The sequence below is a fragment of the Macaca mulatta genome, chromosome 16, assembly GCF_049350105.2.
Source record: "Macaca mulatta isolate MMU2019108-1 chromosome 16, T2T-MMU8v2.0, whole genome shotgun sequence".
Lineage (NCBI taxonomy): Eukaryota > Metazoa > Chordata > Mammalia > Primates > Cercopithecidae > Macaca > Macaca mulatta.
This window is the reverse complement of record NC_133421.1, coordinates 72,986,844-73,005,704: the sequence shown is the minus strand read 5'-3', so window position 1 is coordinate 73,005,704 and position 18,861 is coordinate 72,986,844. Positions and strand designations below refer to the sequence as shown.

At 36.0% G+C, this 18,861-nt stretch overlaps 1 protein-coding gene across 4 annotated transcripts in view; it reads right to left on the bottom strand.

The window, feature by feature from the left end:
• Window positions 1–18,861, bottom strand: part of TANC2 (tetratricopeptide repeat, ankyrin repeat and coiled-coil containing 2) — a 475,420-nt gene that overhangs the window by 226,688 nt on the left and 229,871 nt on the right. For all 4 annotated transcript variants that reach the window (XM_015120072.3, XM_077972346.1, XM_077972347.1 and 1 more), the window contains 2 exons: window positions 8,806–8,954; window positions 1,697–1,883 (listed from right to left, as the gene is read on the bottom strand). In XM_015120072.3, the coding sequence (XP_014975558.1) occupies window positions 1,697–1,883; window positions 8,806–8,954 (336 nt within the window). The remainder of the gene's footprint in view (window positions 1–1,696; window positions 1,884–8,805; window positions 8,955–18,861) is intronic.

Sequence of the window (18,861 nt, the reverse complement as noted above, 5' to 3'; positions counted from 1 at the left end):
AAAAAACATAATCACTTTTGTCTACCTAGGTATAAATATAAACCCATACATTCACATGTGCAATATCATAGATGATGGAACACATTCATTCCCCATTTATGCTCTACTCCTAAATACTTAATTGGGGTTGGCATATACCATAATTTTGGAGGTCTGAAGAGAAATCTAGCCATAAATTAACATTTAATTACAATTATTTTTATTACCACTTATGTTCTTTCATCATCTTTATTCTACGTAAAGCTGCTGGAGACTATGACACTGTCATCATCTGGTTGTTAGGTAGAAAAGGAATACCCAGAAAAGCCATTTATCTTTTGGACAGAAGCCCAGTTTCCATTTTATCTTCTCACAGAGTATAAATATATAGCTTTATACTATTTTAAAATTCTTATCTCTGATTAGAAAATGTACACAGACTTATTTGCCCAAAGGAGTCTATTGGTAACTCCATTATTAAAGGAAATGCTATTTTATTTTTAGCATTTTGTAAATGCCAATGGTATACAATAATATTCAATATCTGAATCATTATACAACCATAAAAACTGAGAAGCCCCAGAACTACGTTCTTCTTCTACTCTTATCTCCATACCTAACTATAAGAAGAGCATTAGAACAGTGTCCCAAAGAGTAATCACAATACTTTAATATTTTCTGGTTGTCAAAATGCATTAGTAGGAAATATTACTCTAGAAAGATCACTCAAAATCTTTAATATGATGAAAGATTTCCTGAGCTAGAAATATACTATATGATTTTCATAGCAAGAGGTGTTGAATCATAACAATACATATAAACAATGATGACCTATCTCCTGAACATAAATTAGTCTCCAACAGTCCACATCTGGCTCTGATGAAATGTTTACCTAGAGTCCACTGGAGATAATAAACTACATAATATCCCATCAGCATTGCCTTTATCAGATTGGTTTTAGTTTCTGCTGCAAACTGTTAATTGGGTTGAAGATTATTTAGATATATTTCTAGGACTAAGAGTCAACTAGGATCTTTGGTTAAAAAAAAAAAAAGTATGAGAAAATTCACAAAGGAAAAATGAAATGGAAAATTTCTTTGCTTGAATACTTCTCTAAGTTTCGAGTTCTCTTTATGCCCAAGCTTGCCATAAAAATGTATTCGTATAAGGTTTCAAATCATAAGCAAAGAAATACCATTTTTCTACTTTGCAGAAGGTAAAAAGACAGGGCTTATTGACAAGAAGGAAAACAAAATCTAAAGGGGCTCCCAAAACTAATTAAATAACTAATATATGGTTTGCACAAATAGACCCAGAACAACTCAAATCATAACTCTTTTGCCACTTAATCTAATCTTACCTTTCTTTCATTAAACTCTCGACTATACCAGTAAGGAATGAACTTTTTCTAAACTACTTCTGTTGGTAGACAGATGATGTACATGCATTTACAGGAAGAAGTGGACATAATTTTTTTTTTTTAATCCACTCCTTCTTATCAGGGAATATGCTGGTAAGGAGTGGTTAAGTAGGGAGGAATACTTTTCATTTTGTTTACCCTTAAGTTTCTCTCTCCAGTATCATTAAAAAGACCAGGAAAGTTTTACATATACATCTCAACAATTCAAAAGCAGAATTTTTGAAAACCGTAAGCTTGTGTAATTATTTTAAAAAGGAAAAAAAAGACACAAAATTATCAATATAAAAACCAACTCACCAATGATGCCACTATCTCTGCTTTCAAGGGTAGAGGTTGGACTAGTAACAGCCCCATAGCTGCAGTCCTTGGCAGTTGCATTTGTACTGATGGGTGGGAGTGTAGAGCAGGGGCTACTGGCTGGTGGAGAGGCAGTGCTGCTAGTCAGGGTGGAACAAGGACTTATCCGCTGGGTGATTGCTGAGGTCTGAAAAATCGGAATTATGAATAAGTAAGATAACCTGACCAGCTGTTAAAGTATATTTTAAGATAAAATAAGTGCTCTGATGAAAAAAAAAAAACCTACATGCATAGCTTTTACATTTATTAGGCTCTATTTGTTTTTGCTTTCTCGGATAGGGACTTTGGGGTTTACAAATTAATGTGAAACTCGATGAACCTAACATTAACAGAGACTGTTGCCAGTTTTTCTGCCTACGAAATTTCCAGTGACAAGTGCCCTATCATTGCCATTCATTAATAGAATAGAGAAATTTTTTATCAAGCACAAGTTTTCCCTGCTATTTGCAAGTTTTCCTTGCAATCAATAAACTTTTTGAAAGACCTGGAACTTTGCATTGTTAATCATTTTCTTTCTCTTTTTTTTTTTTTTTTTTTTTTTTTTTGAGACAGAGTTTCACTCTTGTTGCCCAGGCTGGAGTGCAATGGCGCAATCTCGGCTCACTGCAACCTCCGCCTCCCGGGTTCAAGTGATTCTCCTGCCTCAGCCTCCCAAGTAGCTGGGATTACAGGTATGCGCCATCACACCCGGCTAGTTTTGTATTTTTAGCAGAGATGGGGTTTCACCATGTTGGCCAGGCTGGTCTCAAACTCCTGACCTCAGGTGATCCACCCGCCTCGACCTCCCAAAGTGCTGGGATTATAGGTGTGAGCTACCGTACCCAGACAATAATTTTCTTTAGACGGAAGGGAAAAAATAATCTCTATAGCTGGAAAGAAAAAAAGTTCTTAATGCAAGGAAGTGTCTTTTTGATACACAGGAAGCTGTCCAGAGACAATACATGAATGCAGGGAAAAATGCCTTATTCTAAAAGTTTGTCTAATAAAACAGAATATTAATTTAATACAAACCTAAATAACTTCTCTGTAACAGCATTATAGCCTGAGATCACTTTGTATCCTGAATGATTCTTACACTTGAAGTTATTTACTTTTTAAGTTTTGTTGTGAAGGAATAAATAATTACTAAAAAGGTTGGTGATAATATATTCTGGTTTACCTAATTTAATGACAATTCACTTTTCTTCAACTCTTTCTACACAAATTATTACAATAGTGAATAAAACTATATTTTTTCAAACACTAAAAACACTTTATCTTTTTTTTTTTTTTTTTAATTTGAGACAGAGTCTCACTCTGTCGCCCAGGCTGGAGTGCAATGGCACAGTCTTGGCTCACTGCAACCTCCGCCACCCAGGTTCAAGTGATTCTCCTGCCTCAGCCTTCCGAGTAGCGGGGATTACAGGCACCAAATACTGCGCCTGGCTAATTTTTGTAGTTTTGGTAGAGATGGGGTTTCACTATCTTGGCCAAGCTGGTCTTGAACTCCTGATCTTTTGTTCTACCCACCTCGGCCTCCCAAAGTGCTGGGATTACAGGCATGAGCCACTGTGCCCAGCCAACATTTTATCCTTTTTAAAATTATTAAGTGATCAGCAGCAAAATTACTTGAAGACGCATTAATGATAAATTTAACATTTTTAAATGTTAAATTTAAAAGAAACCTTTCTTTCAACTTCTTTACAAATAGAGTCTCTATTCATACTCTTTCTGCTAGAATTTAATAAATGGAGAATATGTTGATAACTAGCTATGAGAATATTAAGGCTCTTCAACTCATCCTGAGATCATTTCCAGATGCAGTCCCTTGTATTTAATCATCTGTGTTGAATCTAGGCTTTGATTTTAATTTAAATACTATAACCAGGTTACAAAAGATACATTAGACTCAATCAAGAACAAGTGACATTCTCATTACCCTCCAACCAAGTAAATCTTTTCAATCGTATCAATAATATTAGAATCTGATTTTTCTTAACAACACAGTAAGCTCTCAAATGTATCCAAATTTCTCTTCTACTATATGTTACCTCTCCACAGAAGAGGAGAGTTTCAATTTTTTAAAATCTCTATTTTTATAATATTATGCTGGTCTACCAGAGCAATGATTTTATTTTATTTTTTTTTAAACCTTAAAATCTTTTTTCCCTTACAGAGCAATGACTCCTAACTAGGCACACGGTAGTATCACTTGTGACATGTAAAAAACAAACATGCAAGCTCTCTCACAAAATTGACAGATACTGGGCCCCCACTCCAGACTTACTGAATTGGAATCCTTCAGGTTAGAAATGTGGCAAACAATTTTTAACCTCCCACTCCCATTCTGAGACACATGTGGGTAGATGAAATGAACTGTACTCAGGTCTTTTACATTAGATATAGCTATAGTCATCCCATACTTGAAAAGTTTTAGGCCCAGCATGGTGGCCTATGTCTGTAATCCCAGCACTTTGGGAGGCTGGAGGAAGGTGGATTGCTTGAGGCCAGCAGTTTGAGACCAGCCTGGCCAACATGGCAAAATGCCATCTCTATTAAAAATACAAAAATTAGCTGGGTGTGGTGGTGCATGCCTGTACTCCCAGCAACTCAGGAGGCTGAGGCATGAGAATCACTTGAACCCAGGAGGTGGAGGTTGCAGTGAGCCAAGATCGTGCCACTACACTCCCGCCTGGGCAACAGAGTGAGACTCTGTCTCCAAAAAAAAAAGAAGAAGAAGAAAAGTTTTATTATGGTATGAATCTATTACTTTTATAACAACTCATTTCTGTTCTTAGACAAGATTCTCATTCTGTTCTTTGTGAAAGAAAATCATATTATATGCATAATATTGACAACGTGGAGGTTAAGCCCAAACGACACTTACTTATTTTTACTCTAAGTTATTTTCTGCACATATCACAGAATGTATACTTTAAAAGCTTTAACTGTAAAAGCAAAGCTTAAATATCAAGCCATTTAGAAAACAGAAAATTGTTTATGGCTTACGACTTAAAAGGCAGGCCTTATGTTTATTTAAGGAGACTAGTTAATGAGCTAGAGAAAGACAACATTTATTCTCCATGCTGTAGGCTAAAATGGACATCTATTTAAGCCACTGCACTTCCTAAACCTTTGGGTGTTTTTCCCATTGCCCTTAATGTCCTCCAGAAGAATCCTAAGAAAGCTCCTAATCTGGATCTCTTAAAGGTCCTACAAATGCACAAGATAAGTAGCTAAAGAGGAAATTAATAAGGTCCATTTGAATACCTTGGAAACTACTGAAAGAATAAAGGGGTCAGGTGAATATCACTTTCATGCTTTTGTTTTTCTGCAGAATAATGATGCATGCTGACTTGCATTAGATTCTGTCATTACTATTTTGAGAATATCATCACTACATGATCTTCCTAAGCACAGCAGTTTATCTTTGTTAATATACTGTTTAGCTCAGAAGAAAGTCACCAAATTAACATGACCCTCCTACTTCTTAATAATCTTCTTGAAACCAGAAATTCCAGGGATCAATTCAGTCACTTTCTTGTGTGGTTCCAAGACAGTTCCAGCGTATATTACACTGCACGAAGGCTATCATTTAGCTTCACTATTAGTATTTTACATTTGTATAAAGCTTAACAATTTAAAAATATTTTTATATGTTATCTCATTTACTCTTTATCAACGTGGTATGAGAGGCATAATGCATGTTATTTCCCCCACTTAAGAAATGTGAAAATGAAACCAATGAAAGTATGAAAGCTATGATGTAATTTCCCCCAGATCACACAGTTGCTGCATATATTTATATACTAATTATATTGCATATTATTTTATACTTTTTATTTATATGGCATTTTACAACTTACAAAGGATTTTCATATTCATGATTTAACTTGATCCTTTCAACAACCCTGTCAGGTGTTATTATTTCATATTACACTGGAACAGTATGGTGTGGCTGTTAAGAGCACAGCTTATAAAAGCAGACTGCCTGGATATGAATACCATTCCATCACTTTCTGGCAGTGTGTTTCCATCCCTTATTTGAAAATTGGAATATGAATGAACTCCACCACACTGGGTTGTGAAGAAGCTTTAACGAAATAGTGCAAGTAAAATATTAGTACAATAATTGGTACACAGTAGGTATTTAATAAATGTCAGTATTATTACCTATGAAAAATATAAAGCTCAGAGACGTTAAGTGACATGTCCAAATTTACAAAACGGTAGGTGGCAGAGTTGGAACTAGAACACAAATTTTCTCCCTTCTGGTTCAATGGCTTTTCTATCATACCATATTGCTTTAATTATATTAAATCAATGATACTGCTCATTTACTTAAGATTGTTATTCAGTAATGTTCAAGTAAGGCGTACTCCATAGACTTGTGACTTTACACAGAAGTCACTGTGACATGCAGAATCTCAAGAGCAACAAGTACACATTTTATAATCCAAGGAAATGTAGCTGTGTAGAAATGACAGGGTCCTTGAAAAATATTCAGGTTATAAGATATAAGACATCAAGTTACCTGGTCATTATTAGAAAAGTCACATTTTAACTTGACATGAATATCAAGAAATGAGAGGTGAAACAGACGTTTCATTGATCCCAATTTTTAAAAATCCCTCAACAAGATCATTCCCATTTTTTATTCACAGGGCACAGCATACTGACATAGTTACAATGTAAATTGATTTAAAAACATCAGCTCTGACATCATGAAACATACATTCTTGTTATGAGGTAAAACAACCCTGCAACTAAACATGTAATGTAATATCAGTTAATGGTAAAAGCTATGAAAAATTAAAGTAGGAGGATAAGGGGATATAGGGATGGGCAGGTGCAATTATTAGAAGAGGAATTAAGACCTCTCTGAGGAGGTAAAATTTAGGCAGAACCCTGAATAAGTGAGGAAGTGAGTTGTGGGGGAAGAACATTCAAGTACAAATGAATATAGTTGATGTGTCTGGCAAATGACAAGGAAGCCAATGTGGCTGGAGAGCCGTGCATGAAAGGGAGAGGGGTAGGAGGTGATGTAGAAGAGGTAGCAAGTGGCTAGATCAGGTGCAGCCTTCCAGGCCATAGTAAAGATTTTAGATTTTATTCTAAGTATGATGGGAATACAGGAGATTACAAGCAAAGTGACAGAATCGGATTCACATTTTACAAGGATCACTCTGGTTACTGTGTGAACACACTACAGGGGAGCAAGAGTGGAAGCAGAGACCTATTAGGAGGCCCATTTATTCATATAATAAATACCTACTGAGCACCTAGTAAAGACAATAATGTTCTAGGGGCAGAGGATATGGCAATGGGTAGAACAGGCAAAAATTCCAGCCTTCCAGTCTTACATTCTAGTACCTATTGCAGTAGCACAGGCAAAAGATGACAGTGGCTGGGACTTGGGTATAGCAGTGGGAATAGTGAGAAGGGATCAGATTGAGTACATATTTTGAAGCCGGGGTCTATGATTTGCTGAAAGAGTGAATGTGGGTCTGATGGAAGTCAAATGGCTCCAATGCTTTTGTCCTAAGCAAGTAGGTGATACCATTTATTCATATGTGAAACACTGCAGAAGGAACAGGTTCTAGGGAGAAATCTGACATGTTAAGTTTGAGATACATTTTAAACATTAGTTAGAAAATATAATGTGGGAAGCTACATATACAAATATAAAGGGGAAAAGGCAGGGCTAGAGATAATCAGGGAGTTAAGATAGTATTTAAATAATGTGCAGCTAGCAAAACCAATAACCTAGGAGTGAGACTTGAGGAGAGTGCCCTGGAACATCTGAAATTATCCACATGATATATAAATATATTCAAGTAATCCTTGTATATCTCATTGTAATGAAAGTAATATGTGACATAGAATCTTCACTAATATTTATTAATATGCAATTTAAAATTAATTTGTCATCTCCTGAATAAAACGCTTCACTATCATTCACACTGAAGATTAAGATCATATAAATGAATCTGACTCTAGTACTTTCTTTTGCTACATTTAAACTGAAAGACATGAAAATAGCAAAAAGAAAGAAAACTACAAAATATTTTTTAAATTGCTGATTTTTTTAACTTTCTCAGATGGATACTTAGAAAATCCCCAAATATGTAGACATTGAGTAATATACTTCTAAATAGCCTTTGAGTCCAAGAGGAAATCACAAAAAAATTAGAAAACATTTAAAATTGAAATAATAAAAACTAAGTATAACAAAACTTGTAGGATATAGCTAAAGATGTGCTTAAAAAGAAATATTAGTTTTAAATGTGTATTTTAGAAAAGTAGAAAATCTAGGCCGGGCGCGGTGGCTCAAGCCTGTAATCCCAGCACTTTGGGAGGCCGAGACGGGCAGATCACGAGGTCAGGAGATCAAGACCACCCTGGCTAACATGGTGAAATCCTGTCTCTACTAAAAATACAAGAAAAAGTTAGCCGGGCGAGGTGGCGGGCGCCTGTAATCCCAGCTACTCAGGAGGCTGAGGCAGGAGAATGGCGTGAACCCGGGAGGCAGAGTTTGCATTGAGCTGAGATTCGGCCACTGCACTCTAGCCTGGGCGACAGAGCGAGACTTCGTCTCAAAAAAAAAAAAAAAAAAAAAAAAAGGAAATCTAAACTAATGATCCAAGTAATCTTTTAGATACCACTTTCTAAATTATCATTTTGTAACTGATAAATTCAACTGTGGTTCCGGTAATTGGAATCTCTGGAAATTTGTTGAGACCTGCTCTACGGCTTAGCATATCATCAATTTGGTAAATAATCCACATGCACTTGAAAAGAATGTATACTCTGCAAAGTTGGGGTGCAGTGCTTATGTACACGTCAATTTTATTTGTTGGCTTGCTCATTCATTCATTAAATCAATCAAAACCTAAAAGTGGCTTTTTCGATTAAAGCTAAAAGATTATTCATAAACCGAAGAAATAATAGTGATTATGGAAAATTAAATTGTATTCTAGGCCTCAAAAGGCTTTAAACAATTGAGATTATTTCTGGCATAATAAGCTGATTCATACTATGTTTCTCAAAGGTGATAGCAAATGGCTTACCTGATTTTCATCCTGCACTTCCATGCTGTATTGGTCACCTGGCTGAACTTCTGTGACTTTCTCTCCAAGGAGGAAACCCAGACGAGTCATGAGTGTGTTTGCTGCCTCATCTACAGATGGAGGGGGGCCAAGCTCCTGTTCAGCATCACCTGTAACAAGAAGGCATTGAAGAACATGAATCTTTCAAAATAAAATGGTCTAGTTCTGCAACTATTCATACATTCACTTTGGTCATTTCTTTAGTTTTCACATTTTAACTCAAAAATGACAAGGTTATGAGGTTTTTCTTGGACTACTCACTCTCAATATAAATTTGTTTCCAAGTACAAAATTTACACGAATCAAATAAAAATGAGCCAGGGAACTCAAAATGATTAAAAATGTGAGGCAAAAAAAAATTTTTCCTAAAATGAATATCTGTTTATGTTGACTTACTGTCCATATTTATTCAGGTTTTGTTCTAAATTCAGAGCATTTAATCTCACCTTGTAACAATCCACAGTAGCACAGATTTTAAAGGACATTACAAAAATCCTTTTATGGGGTCAGATATATCCGTTAGCATTACAAGCACTAACTGTAGTGTCATATGGTTTGATGCCAAAACACAACAGCATCACTACACACAATCACATCTTATTATTTAGGATATTCAGTATTACACAGTAAACCACTCCAAATGCCAAGAAGGTAAGATCTGCATTGTTATTATTCCATTTAACTTTATACTAACGTCTCTAATAAAGTCACAAGCTGGGGGTCAGATATAGGGTATATGTGTATTTTTGTATATTAGTACTGAACTCAAGTGTTCCATCTGTGAAAAATCTCTATAAAACTCTCACTGAATGTATGTCAAGGTAGAAAAACAAGGCTCTATTTTTCCTCTCCTATTATCCCCCCAGAGGCAACATAAATATATTGCTCTGCCACAGAACAGAAATAAGAGAATCAGTAGGGTTATTTTTATATTATAAACATTTAGATACTTATTTTTTTTTCTCAAGAATAATTGGAAGCTTCTTATTCCTTGATAAAATGAAAAGGCAAAACTGGTCTCTTCAAATTAATGAATAACACTTTCCTCCCTCCTAAAGGTTAAACTAACTAATCTTTTGCAAATTTTTCTCATCATAGATTCCAGACCTCTAGATATTCTGGGGCTCTATTTCACTATCTCCTACAAAGTTATTCAGATAATTAGTAAGTGTTTTCTACGTACATGGTTAACAACAGATATGCGAATTTATATATAACATGGAGATACAGTCATTGACTTTGAAAAGTTTATAATCTATATGGAAAATAAAAGAGTATATATTTATTTAGCATATACTTACATAATGCTTATGATGCACAAGTCACTAGTGTAAATACTTTACAAATGTTAGCTTACTTAACCTTCATAACTTTAGATTCCACTTTCTAAGGTACAAATTATTACCCTCATTTTACAGATAAGAAAATAGAGGCACAGATAAATTAAATTATTTGCTCAAAGTAACACAACCAGTAAATGGTAGAGCCAGGATTAGAACTTGAGCTCCCTGACTCCAGAATTTATGCTCCCAATGAGCACAACAGTGTCTTCCTCACTGGAAACAAATATTACAAATGGTGAGAATGTCTGAATAAGAGATAACTTGTAATAATAGGCATATTGCTTATAGTATGTTAATCTCAATAATCCTAACAAAGCATGTTGTAAACACTAAGGTAATCAAATGGAGGTTCTTAAGAGACAGATAACTGCAACCCTTTCTACATTACTACTTCCAGTACTTCCAAGTACGAATGCACAAAGAAGTTCAAGAATTCTTCCGTGGGTGGCTATATTACATACTGCTACCACACCAGGTCCTTTTCATCTGGTTTGACTGGTATTTTTTTACACCTTGCTAAATCTACTTTTTCTTTCCTATTTACTTACCTCATCTCAAAATATCATTTGAGGATGACATTAATATGATACTATCTGCTGTGCACTCTATAATGAAAGAAATCCGATACCAGGTTATGATACGAAAAAACTACCTTTGGCAATTACATTTGTTTTGAACTTTTCTTATTTGTTGATCTTGAGTAAAATTTTACACATGATGAAAAGGCCTAGTAGATGAATTAGTGAGGGCTTCTCAAATAACAGACAGGGACCTGTGAATCCCTCCATCTTAAGTCTTAGATTACCAACAGCTGCCTCTGTCTCCTCTTCCTTAAAGTATGCCAGGATTTTGGGTGGAAGAAAGTAGAAACAGTAGAGGCACCTCCTTTCTAGTTTCTAGATTACAGACTTCACTGTCAGTAACCTCTTCCCTAATCCATTTTCACTGACTATTTTAAAATAAATTAAAAATAGTTACTTCTGAAAACAAAAAAGGGTGGGGCAAGGCGTGGTGGCTTATGCTCTAAATCCCAGCACTTTGGGATGCTGAGGGAGGTTGATCACTTGAGCCCAGGAGTTCAAGACCAGCCTGGGCAACATGGCAAAACTCCATCTCTACAAAAATTACAAAAATTAGCTGGGTGTGGTGGCGCGTGCCTGTGGTCCCAGCTACTTAGGAGACTGAGGAAGGAGAATTGCTTGAACACAGGAGGCCAAGGTGGTAGTTAGCCGTGATCATGTCACTGCACTCCAGCCTGGGCAACACAGCAAGATCCTGTCTCAAAAATAAACAATAATTTTTTTTAAAAAAAGGTGGGAATATGTGAAATATATTTTGAAGGTGCTCTGTAGGACCAGATGAACAGCTTTCACTTGTAGGGATTTATTAGGTTGGTGCAAAAGTAATTGAGGTTTTTGCCATTATGGCACCATTAAAGGTAATGGCAAAAACCACAATTACTTTTGCACCAACAGAATAGTGTATTCAAATACTGTATATTGAAACACGAAGTCAGGTCCTCCCCTCCAAACCATTTCATTTAAAATATGCTGAAAATGTCACGAGGTCACGCATTTTCATTTTTTCCTACTTAGTGTACGTTGATTCTGCATTCTTCCTTAAATACTACCATTTTTCTTCCCTTTTTGTCTCATTTCTATTTCCCACTTGCAAGTAATTGCTATGATAAAACCTCTCTGCCTGCAAAATGAAAACTTACCAGCAGAATAAAATCTGGCCAGTGGCATAAAGATAGACTTTTCCCCCCTCATTACAATTAATAATGGGGCCATCTGAAGATCACTAAAAGGGAGGATTTAATGGAAATAGTGGTAGCTTAAGAGAGAGAAATCAGTGCTTAATTATCAGGGTTATTGGGTTTGTAATTTTTAAGAATAGAGAAAGTGAGTTAAAAAAGTTTAAGAAAATTCTTTGACCTATTTTAAAGATTGTCTGGTCTTTGGAGGCAATGTGCGTTTTAGAATGAGTTTCATCCATATTGTGTGTATCAAGTCTTTTAGTTTTTTTTTTTTTTTTTTTTTTTTTTTTGCGGGGGAGGGTGCATTACGGTTTTCCATGTTCATGGTTTGGAAGATAATTTTGTTATGATATCAATATTCCCCAAATCAATCTACCAATTTAATGCAATCCTTATCAAAATTCCAGCTGCTTGCTTACTTGCTTCCTTTCCTTCTTCCCTTCTATTTTCAGAAATTGACCAGCTGATCACAAAAATTATATGGAAATATAAGGGGCCCAAAATTAAAAAAAAAAACCTTTAAAAAGAAGAACAGAGTTCGAAGACTCACATTTCCTATTTTCAAAATTTACTGCAATGCAACAGTAATCAAGGCAATATGGTACTGGCATCAGAATAGACCAAGGAAATAAAGAGTCCAGAAATATACTCTTACACTATGGCCAATTGATTTTTTTTTTCTTTTGTGGGACAAGGTCTCACTCTGTTGCCCAGACTGGAATTCAGTGGTGCAACCATGGCTCACTGCAGCCTCGACCTCCTGGGCTCAAGCAATCCTCCTGCCTCAGCCTCCTAAGTAGTTAGGATTACAGGTGTGCACCACCATGCCTGGATAATTTAAAAAAACTTTTTTTTGTAGAGATGGTGTCTCATTATGTAAACCAGGCTGGTCTTGAACTCCTGGGCTTAAGCAATCCTCCCACTTCACCCTCCCAAAGTGCTAAAATTACAGGCATGAGTCACCATTCCTGCCTTGGTCAATTTTTAACAAGGATGCAATGACAATTCAATGGGAAAAAAATAATCTTTCCAACAAATGGTGTTGGGACAACTGCATAAACACAAAGGTATGAAGCTGGAGCCCTACTTCATATATCAAAATTAAGTAAAAATGCGTCGTGGACCTAAATGTGTAAGCTAAAACTATAAAACTCTTAAAAGAAAACATGGTAGTAAACTTCATGACCTTTGGTTAGGAATGGTTTCTTAGACATGAAACTAAAAGCATAAGTGACAAAAAGAAAAACAGATAAATCTGACTTCATCAATATTAAAAAGTGTCATGCTTCAACGGATACCATCGAGAGTGCAAAGACAACCCACTGAATGGGAGAAAATATATGTGAATCATGTGTTCGAGGGACTTGAACCCAGACTATATAAAGAACTCCTGCTACTCAACCATAAAAAGGCAAATAAACAAATTAAAACATAGGTGAAATATCGGAATAGACATTTCACCAATGAGGGTATACAAATGGTCAATAAGTACATGAAAGGATGTTTGACATAATTAATCATTAAGGGAAATGCAAATCAAAACCACAAGGAGATATCAAGTTATACCCACTAGGATGGTTAAAACAAAAAAGACAAGCAATAACAAACAGTGAAATTTATTGGAACCTTCATACAATAATGGTAGCAATGTAAAATTGTGCAGACATTTTGAAAATAGTTTGGCAGTTCCTCAAGATGTTAAACATAGAGTTACCATGTGACTCAGCAAATCTACTCCTAGGCATATACCCAAAAGAATTGAAAACACACATCAACTTGTACATGAATGGTCATAGTACTGTTATTCATAACAGTCAAAAATAGAACCCCACTGTCCCTCAAATGATGAATGGATAAATAAAATGTCATATATTCCCATTAGGGAACATTTGGCCATGAAAAAAAAGAAATAATGATACATGCCATAATATGAAAGAACACTCACTGAAAGTATTGTGCTAAGAAAATCAGACACAAAAGACCACATATTGTATGATTCTAATCATATGAAATGTCTGGAATAGGCAAATCTGTAGATATAAAAAGTAGATAAGCCATTGCCTAGGACTGGGCTGTGTGGGGAGTGACTGTGAATGGGCACAGGATTTTTTTTTGGGGGGGGTAATAAAAATGCTCTAAAATTAGATAGCGGTGATAGTTATACAAGTCTGTAAATATACTAAGTATCACTGAGGTGTATATCTTAAAAGGATGTATTTTTTGGTATGTGAATTACATTTCAGTATAGCTGTTATTAATAAATATGAAAACCCCACAATAGTACAAATAGAACCATGTACCCATCACCCAGTTTTCCCAAAGGAAACATCTTACATAACAACAGTGAGTTATACAGGAAAATGACACTGGGAGAATACAATGAACTAGACTACACACCTTATTCAGATTTTGCCAGATTTTTTTTTTGGATGGAGTCTCACTCTGTTGCCAGGATGGAGTACAGTGGCGCTTGGCTCGCTGCAACCTCTGCCTCCTGGGTTTAAGCAATTCTCCTGCTTCAGCCTCCTGAGTAGCTGGGACAAGCGCACACTGCCACACCTGACTAATTTTTTGTATTTTTAGTAGAGGCAGGGTTTCATCATGTTGGCCAGAATGATCTCTATTTCTTGACCTAGTGATGCGCCCACCTAGGCCTCCCAAAGTGCTAGGATTACGCCACTGCACCCGGCCAGATTTTTTTTTTTTTTTTTTTTTTTTTTAAGAGACGGGGTCTCAGCTTTGTTGTCCAGGCTGTTCTGGAACTCCTGAGCTCAGGTGACCGTCTCACCTCAGTGCCCTGAGTATGCTGGGACTACTGGTGCATGTCACCCTGGTTGGTCACCTTGATTTTGTCAGATTTTGCATACACTCATTTGTTGTGGTTGGGGTTTTTTGGGAACATTTTGTGTATAGTTCTGTGAATTTCCATGTGGTATCATTTTTCTTCTGCCTGAAGAAATTTCTTAAACATTTCTTGTAGTACAGGTCAACTGGTGATAAAGTCTTCCATTTTTTATATGTTTAAGAAAATCTTCATTTTACTTTCATTTTTGAACTATATTTTTTCAGGGTATACAATTCTAGTTTGATAGTTTCTTTGTCTCAGTAATTTAAAGATGCTATTCCTAAATTTGAAAATTAAAAAATTTAAAAACGATGCTGCCCCACTTGTCTTCTGTCTTATTTTTTTTCAAAAAGAAGTGTGCTGTCATCTTTCTCAATCGTCTGTGATTTCTCTGACTGATTTTAATAGTTTTTTCTTTATCATTAGTTTTAAGCAGTTTCATATTGTATCTTAGTGAAATCTTCATGTTTCCTGTGCTTAGGATTCATTGAACTTCTTGTATCTGTGGGTTTATAGTTTTAATGAAACTTAGAACATTTATTCAAAAAATATATATGCGTTATGTGCCTATATACACACACACACACACACACACACATGTATGTGTGTATGTGTGTGTGTGTATATATATATAAAACATAATTTTTGGTGGTTCTTTCTGGGGCAGATTATAACTTTTCTTAGCTATAATAATAGTTAGCTATATATGGCAATTAATTATATGGTTATTAACCAAATCTGAGTAAGGTCTGTAGTCTAGTTAATTGTACATGCCAGGTACTATTCCTAAGAATTTTACCTATATTATCTAATTTAATCATCAAATTGCCCTACAAGGTATGCAATCTTATCCATACTTTACAGATAATGAAAATAAAGCATACAAAGAATAAGTAACTTACCAAATTCATACGGCTAGTAAGTGGCTGAGCCAGGCAATCTGGCTCTAGACCTCAGGCTCTTTACTTTTAAGTTATACTGTCATCTCCAAGTCCAGTCTCTCACTATGTTGCCAGGCATCAGTCCCCAGCTCCCCTCTGCCCACTGAATTTGCTCAAAACTTCCAAAACTTCTCAAGTCATCATATCAATTATTTGACCTATATTTTTGTCTCATCCATGACCATCCAGGTGATATGAAGAGGGTCTCATTTTTATAACAATACACTCCAATTAAGGTATGTACCTAAACAAAGACAGTACTTTCCTTGAATGGAATTCTGTAACTTCTTTAATAATGACAACAACTTTGAGGTATGAGAAACAGACAGCTGGTTGCTGAAAAACAATCTTTCTGAGACTGTGATACACAAAATAAATCATACAGCACTCCTGCATTATGCTGATTAAAACTACTTAAATTTGCAGCTCTGGTTTTGTTTTGGCTGTTTGTAAGCAGTGTGTTTATGCATTAGGCTTTGCTCCCAGAAATCTGGCTGAGGAATACATCACTGTAAAGACTAAGGGATTATAGATTTTACATGGAAATGGAAAGGTCCACGAATAGTATAGAAGACTTGAAGAAAGGCCCGGTGCAGTGGCTCATGCCTGTAATCCCAGTACTTTGGGAGGCTGAGGCAGGTGGATCACCTGAGGTCAGGAGTTCGAGACCAGCCTGACCAACATGGTGAAACCCCGTCTCTACTAAAAATACAAAAAATTAGTCAGGCGTGGTGGCAGATGCCTGTAATCCCAGCTACTTGGGAGGGTGGGGCAGGAAATTACTTGAACCTGGGAGGCGGAAGTTGCAGTGAGCCGATAATGCACCATTACACTTCAGTCTGGGCGACAAGAGCGAGGCACCATCTCAAAAACAAACAAACAAACAAACAAACAAAAGAATGACATACTGCTTAATATCAAGATTAATATAAAGCTACAGTAATTAAGACACAGCTAGACAAAAGCATAGATAAAAAGGTGGTCAATGGAACAGAATTTAAAAATCCAAAAACAGATCTCTCTCTATATAATCACCTGATTCAGAACAAAAGTTTCACTGCAGTGTTTCAGTAACACGAGAGTATTTTCAAGTACTGGTAACAGATCAATATGATATCCATATGGAAAAATAAATCCTGTCCTTAAAAGAATAAATTTCATATAGATTATAGACCCAAATATAAAAAGTAAAGCAGTAAGTCTACTGGAAAATGACCTAATAGGACATCTTTATGACCTAGAACTAGGTAAACATTTCCTAGACAGGCTGAAAAGGCAACAACTGTTAAGAAAAAATATTGGCAAAGTCAAGTTCATTAACAAGAATTTCTGTTCACCAAAGACATCATTAAGAAGGTAAAAGGGCAAGCCATAGAATGGGGCTACTACTACAAATCAACAAGAAAAAGAAAGACAATCCAATTAAAAAATAGACAAAAGATCCACACAGGATTTACAAAAGAGAATATCCAAATAGCTAATAAGCACATGTAAAGGTGTTGAATATTATTGGGAAATGCAAATCAAAACTCCAATAAGATACTACTACACATGTACAGTGCAGAATGGCACACAAAACAAAATAGCATCTGACAGTACAGGGCAAAGGAACATTGAAACACTGCTGTGCTGATAGGAATGTAAATTGGTAGCATCAAATTTGGATAAAAGATTTGGCATTTAAAAAATGTATGGTTTCAAATTTGGAAAATGTTTGCCATTTTACAGAAACCATATGACTCAGCAAGTCCACTACCAGTTGTATAAAAAAAGGGAAAAGTATACTAATAGGTGCAACAAAAGACACATGACAAATGTTCATAAAATTGTTCATCATAGCCAAAGTTGAAAATGTCCATCAAGGTTGAGCAGGGTGGCTCATGCCTGTAATTCCAGCACTTTGGGAGGCCGAGGCGGGTGGATCACTCTAGGTCAGAAGTTCGAGACTAGCCTGGCCAACATGGTGAAACCCTGTCTCTATCAAAAAAATACAAAAACTAGATGGGTGTGGTGGCACATGCTTGTAGTCCCAGCTATTCCAGCCTGAGTGACATGGCAAAACCATAACTCTACAAATTTTTTTTTTTTTAAAAAGTAGCCAGGCCTGGTAGTACACGCCTGTAGTCCCAGCTACTCAGGAGGGTAAAGTAGGAGGATGGCTTGAGCCTGGGATATCAAGGTTGCAATGAACCGTGATTGCACCACTGTACAACTGAGTGAGACAGTCGTACAGTCGTACAGAGTGAGACCCTGTCTCAAACTCTGCCTCTACCCTCCCACCCCCCCCAAAAAAACTGTATTACTGAACAAAAGAAGACAGATTCAAAAGAATACAAAGGGCCGGGTGCAGTGGCTCACGCCTGTAATCCCAGCACTTTGGGAGGCTGAGGTGGGTGGCTCACCTGACCAACATGGTGAAACTCCATCTCTACTAAAAATACAAAAAAATTTAGCCAGGCATGGTGGCAGGTGCCTGTAATCCCAACTACTCAGGAGGCTGAGACATGAGAATAGCCTGAACCCAGGAGGCAGAGGTTGCAGTGAGCTAAGACCATGCCATTGCACTCCAGCATGGGCGACAGAGCAAGACTCTGTCTGAAAAACAAACAAACAAACAAAAAAACAACATACTAAATGATTTTATTTATATAAAGTTCAGAAATTGGTAAAACAAATAATTGATGATGGCAGTCAGAACAGTGGGTATGTTTGTGGGGGAGGATAATGATGCAGAGGAAGCATGAAGGAAGCTTCTGAACTGCTGAAAACATTCAATATCTTGATTTAAGATGTGTTCATAAATTTTCATAGCAAGGCATAATTGATATTTGTGCTCCTTTCTGTATTTATATTTTAATTTTTACAAAATTACAAAAAATGTATTAAGGACTTAGGGCACTGACTTTGAGAATGAAACTATTTTCTCAACAATACTTGTTTACGCTTTTTTACTCTAAGAAACAGGTCTAGAGTTATGGAAAAAAACAAATAACACTATATATTTAAGCTATATATTTAAATACTATTTAAGTTGCTCAGATGAGGGATACTAATAACAGCAAACTTACTACTCTAAACGTTTAGATCTTTCATTTAAAGTTCCTGTCTTAATAAAGACATAATTTTAGA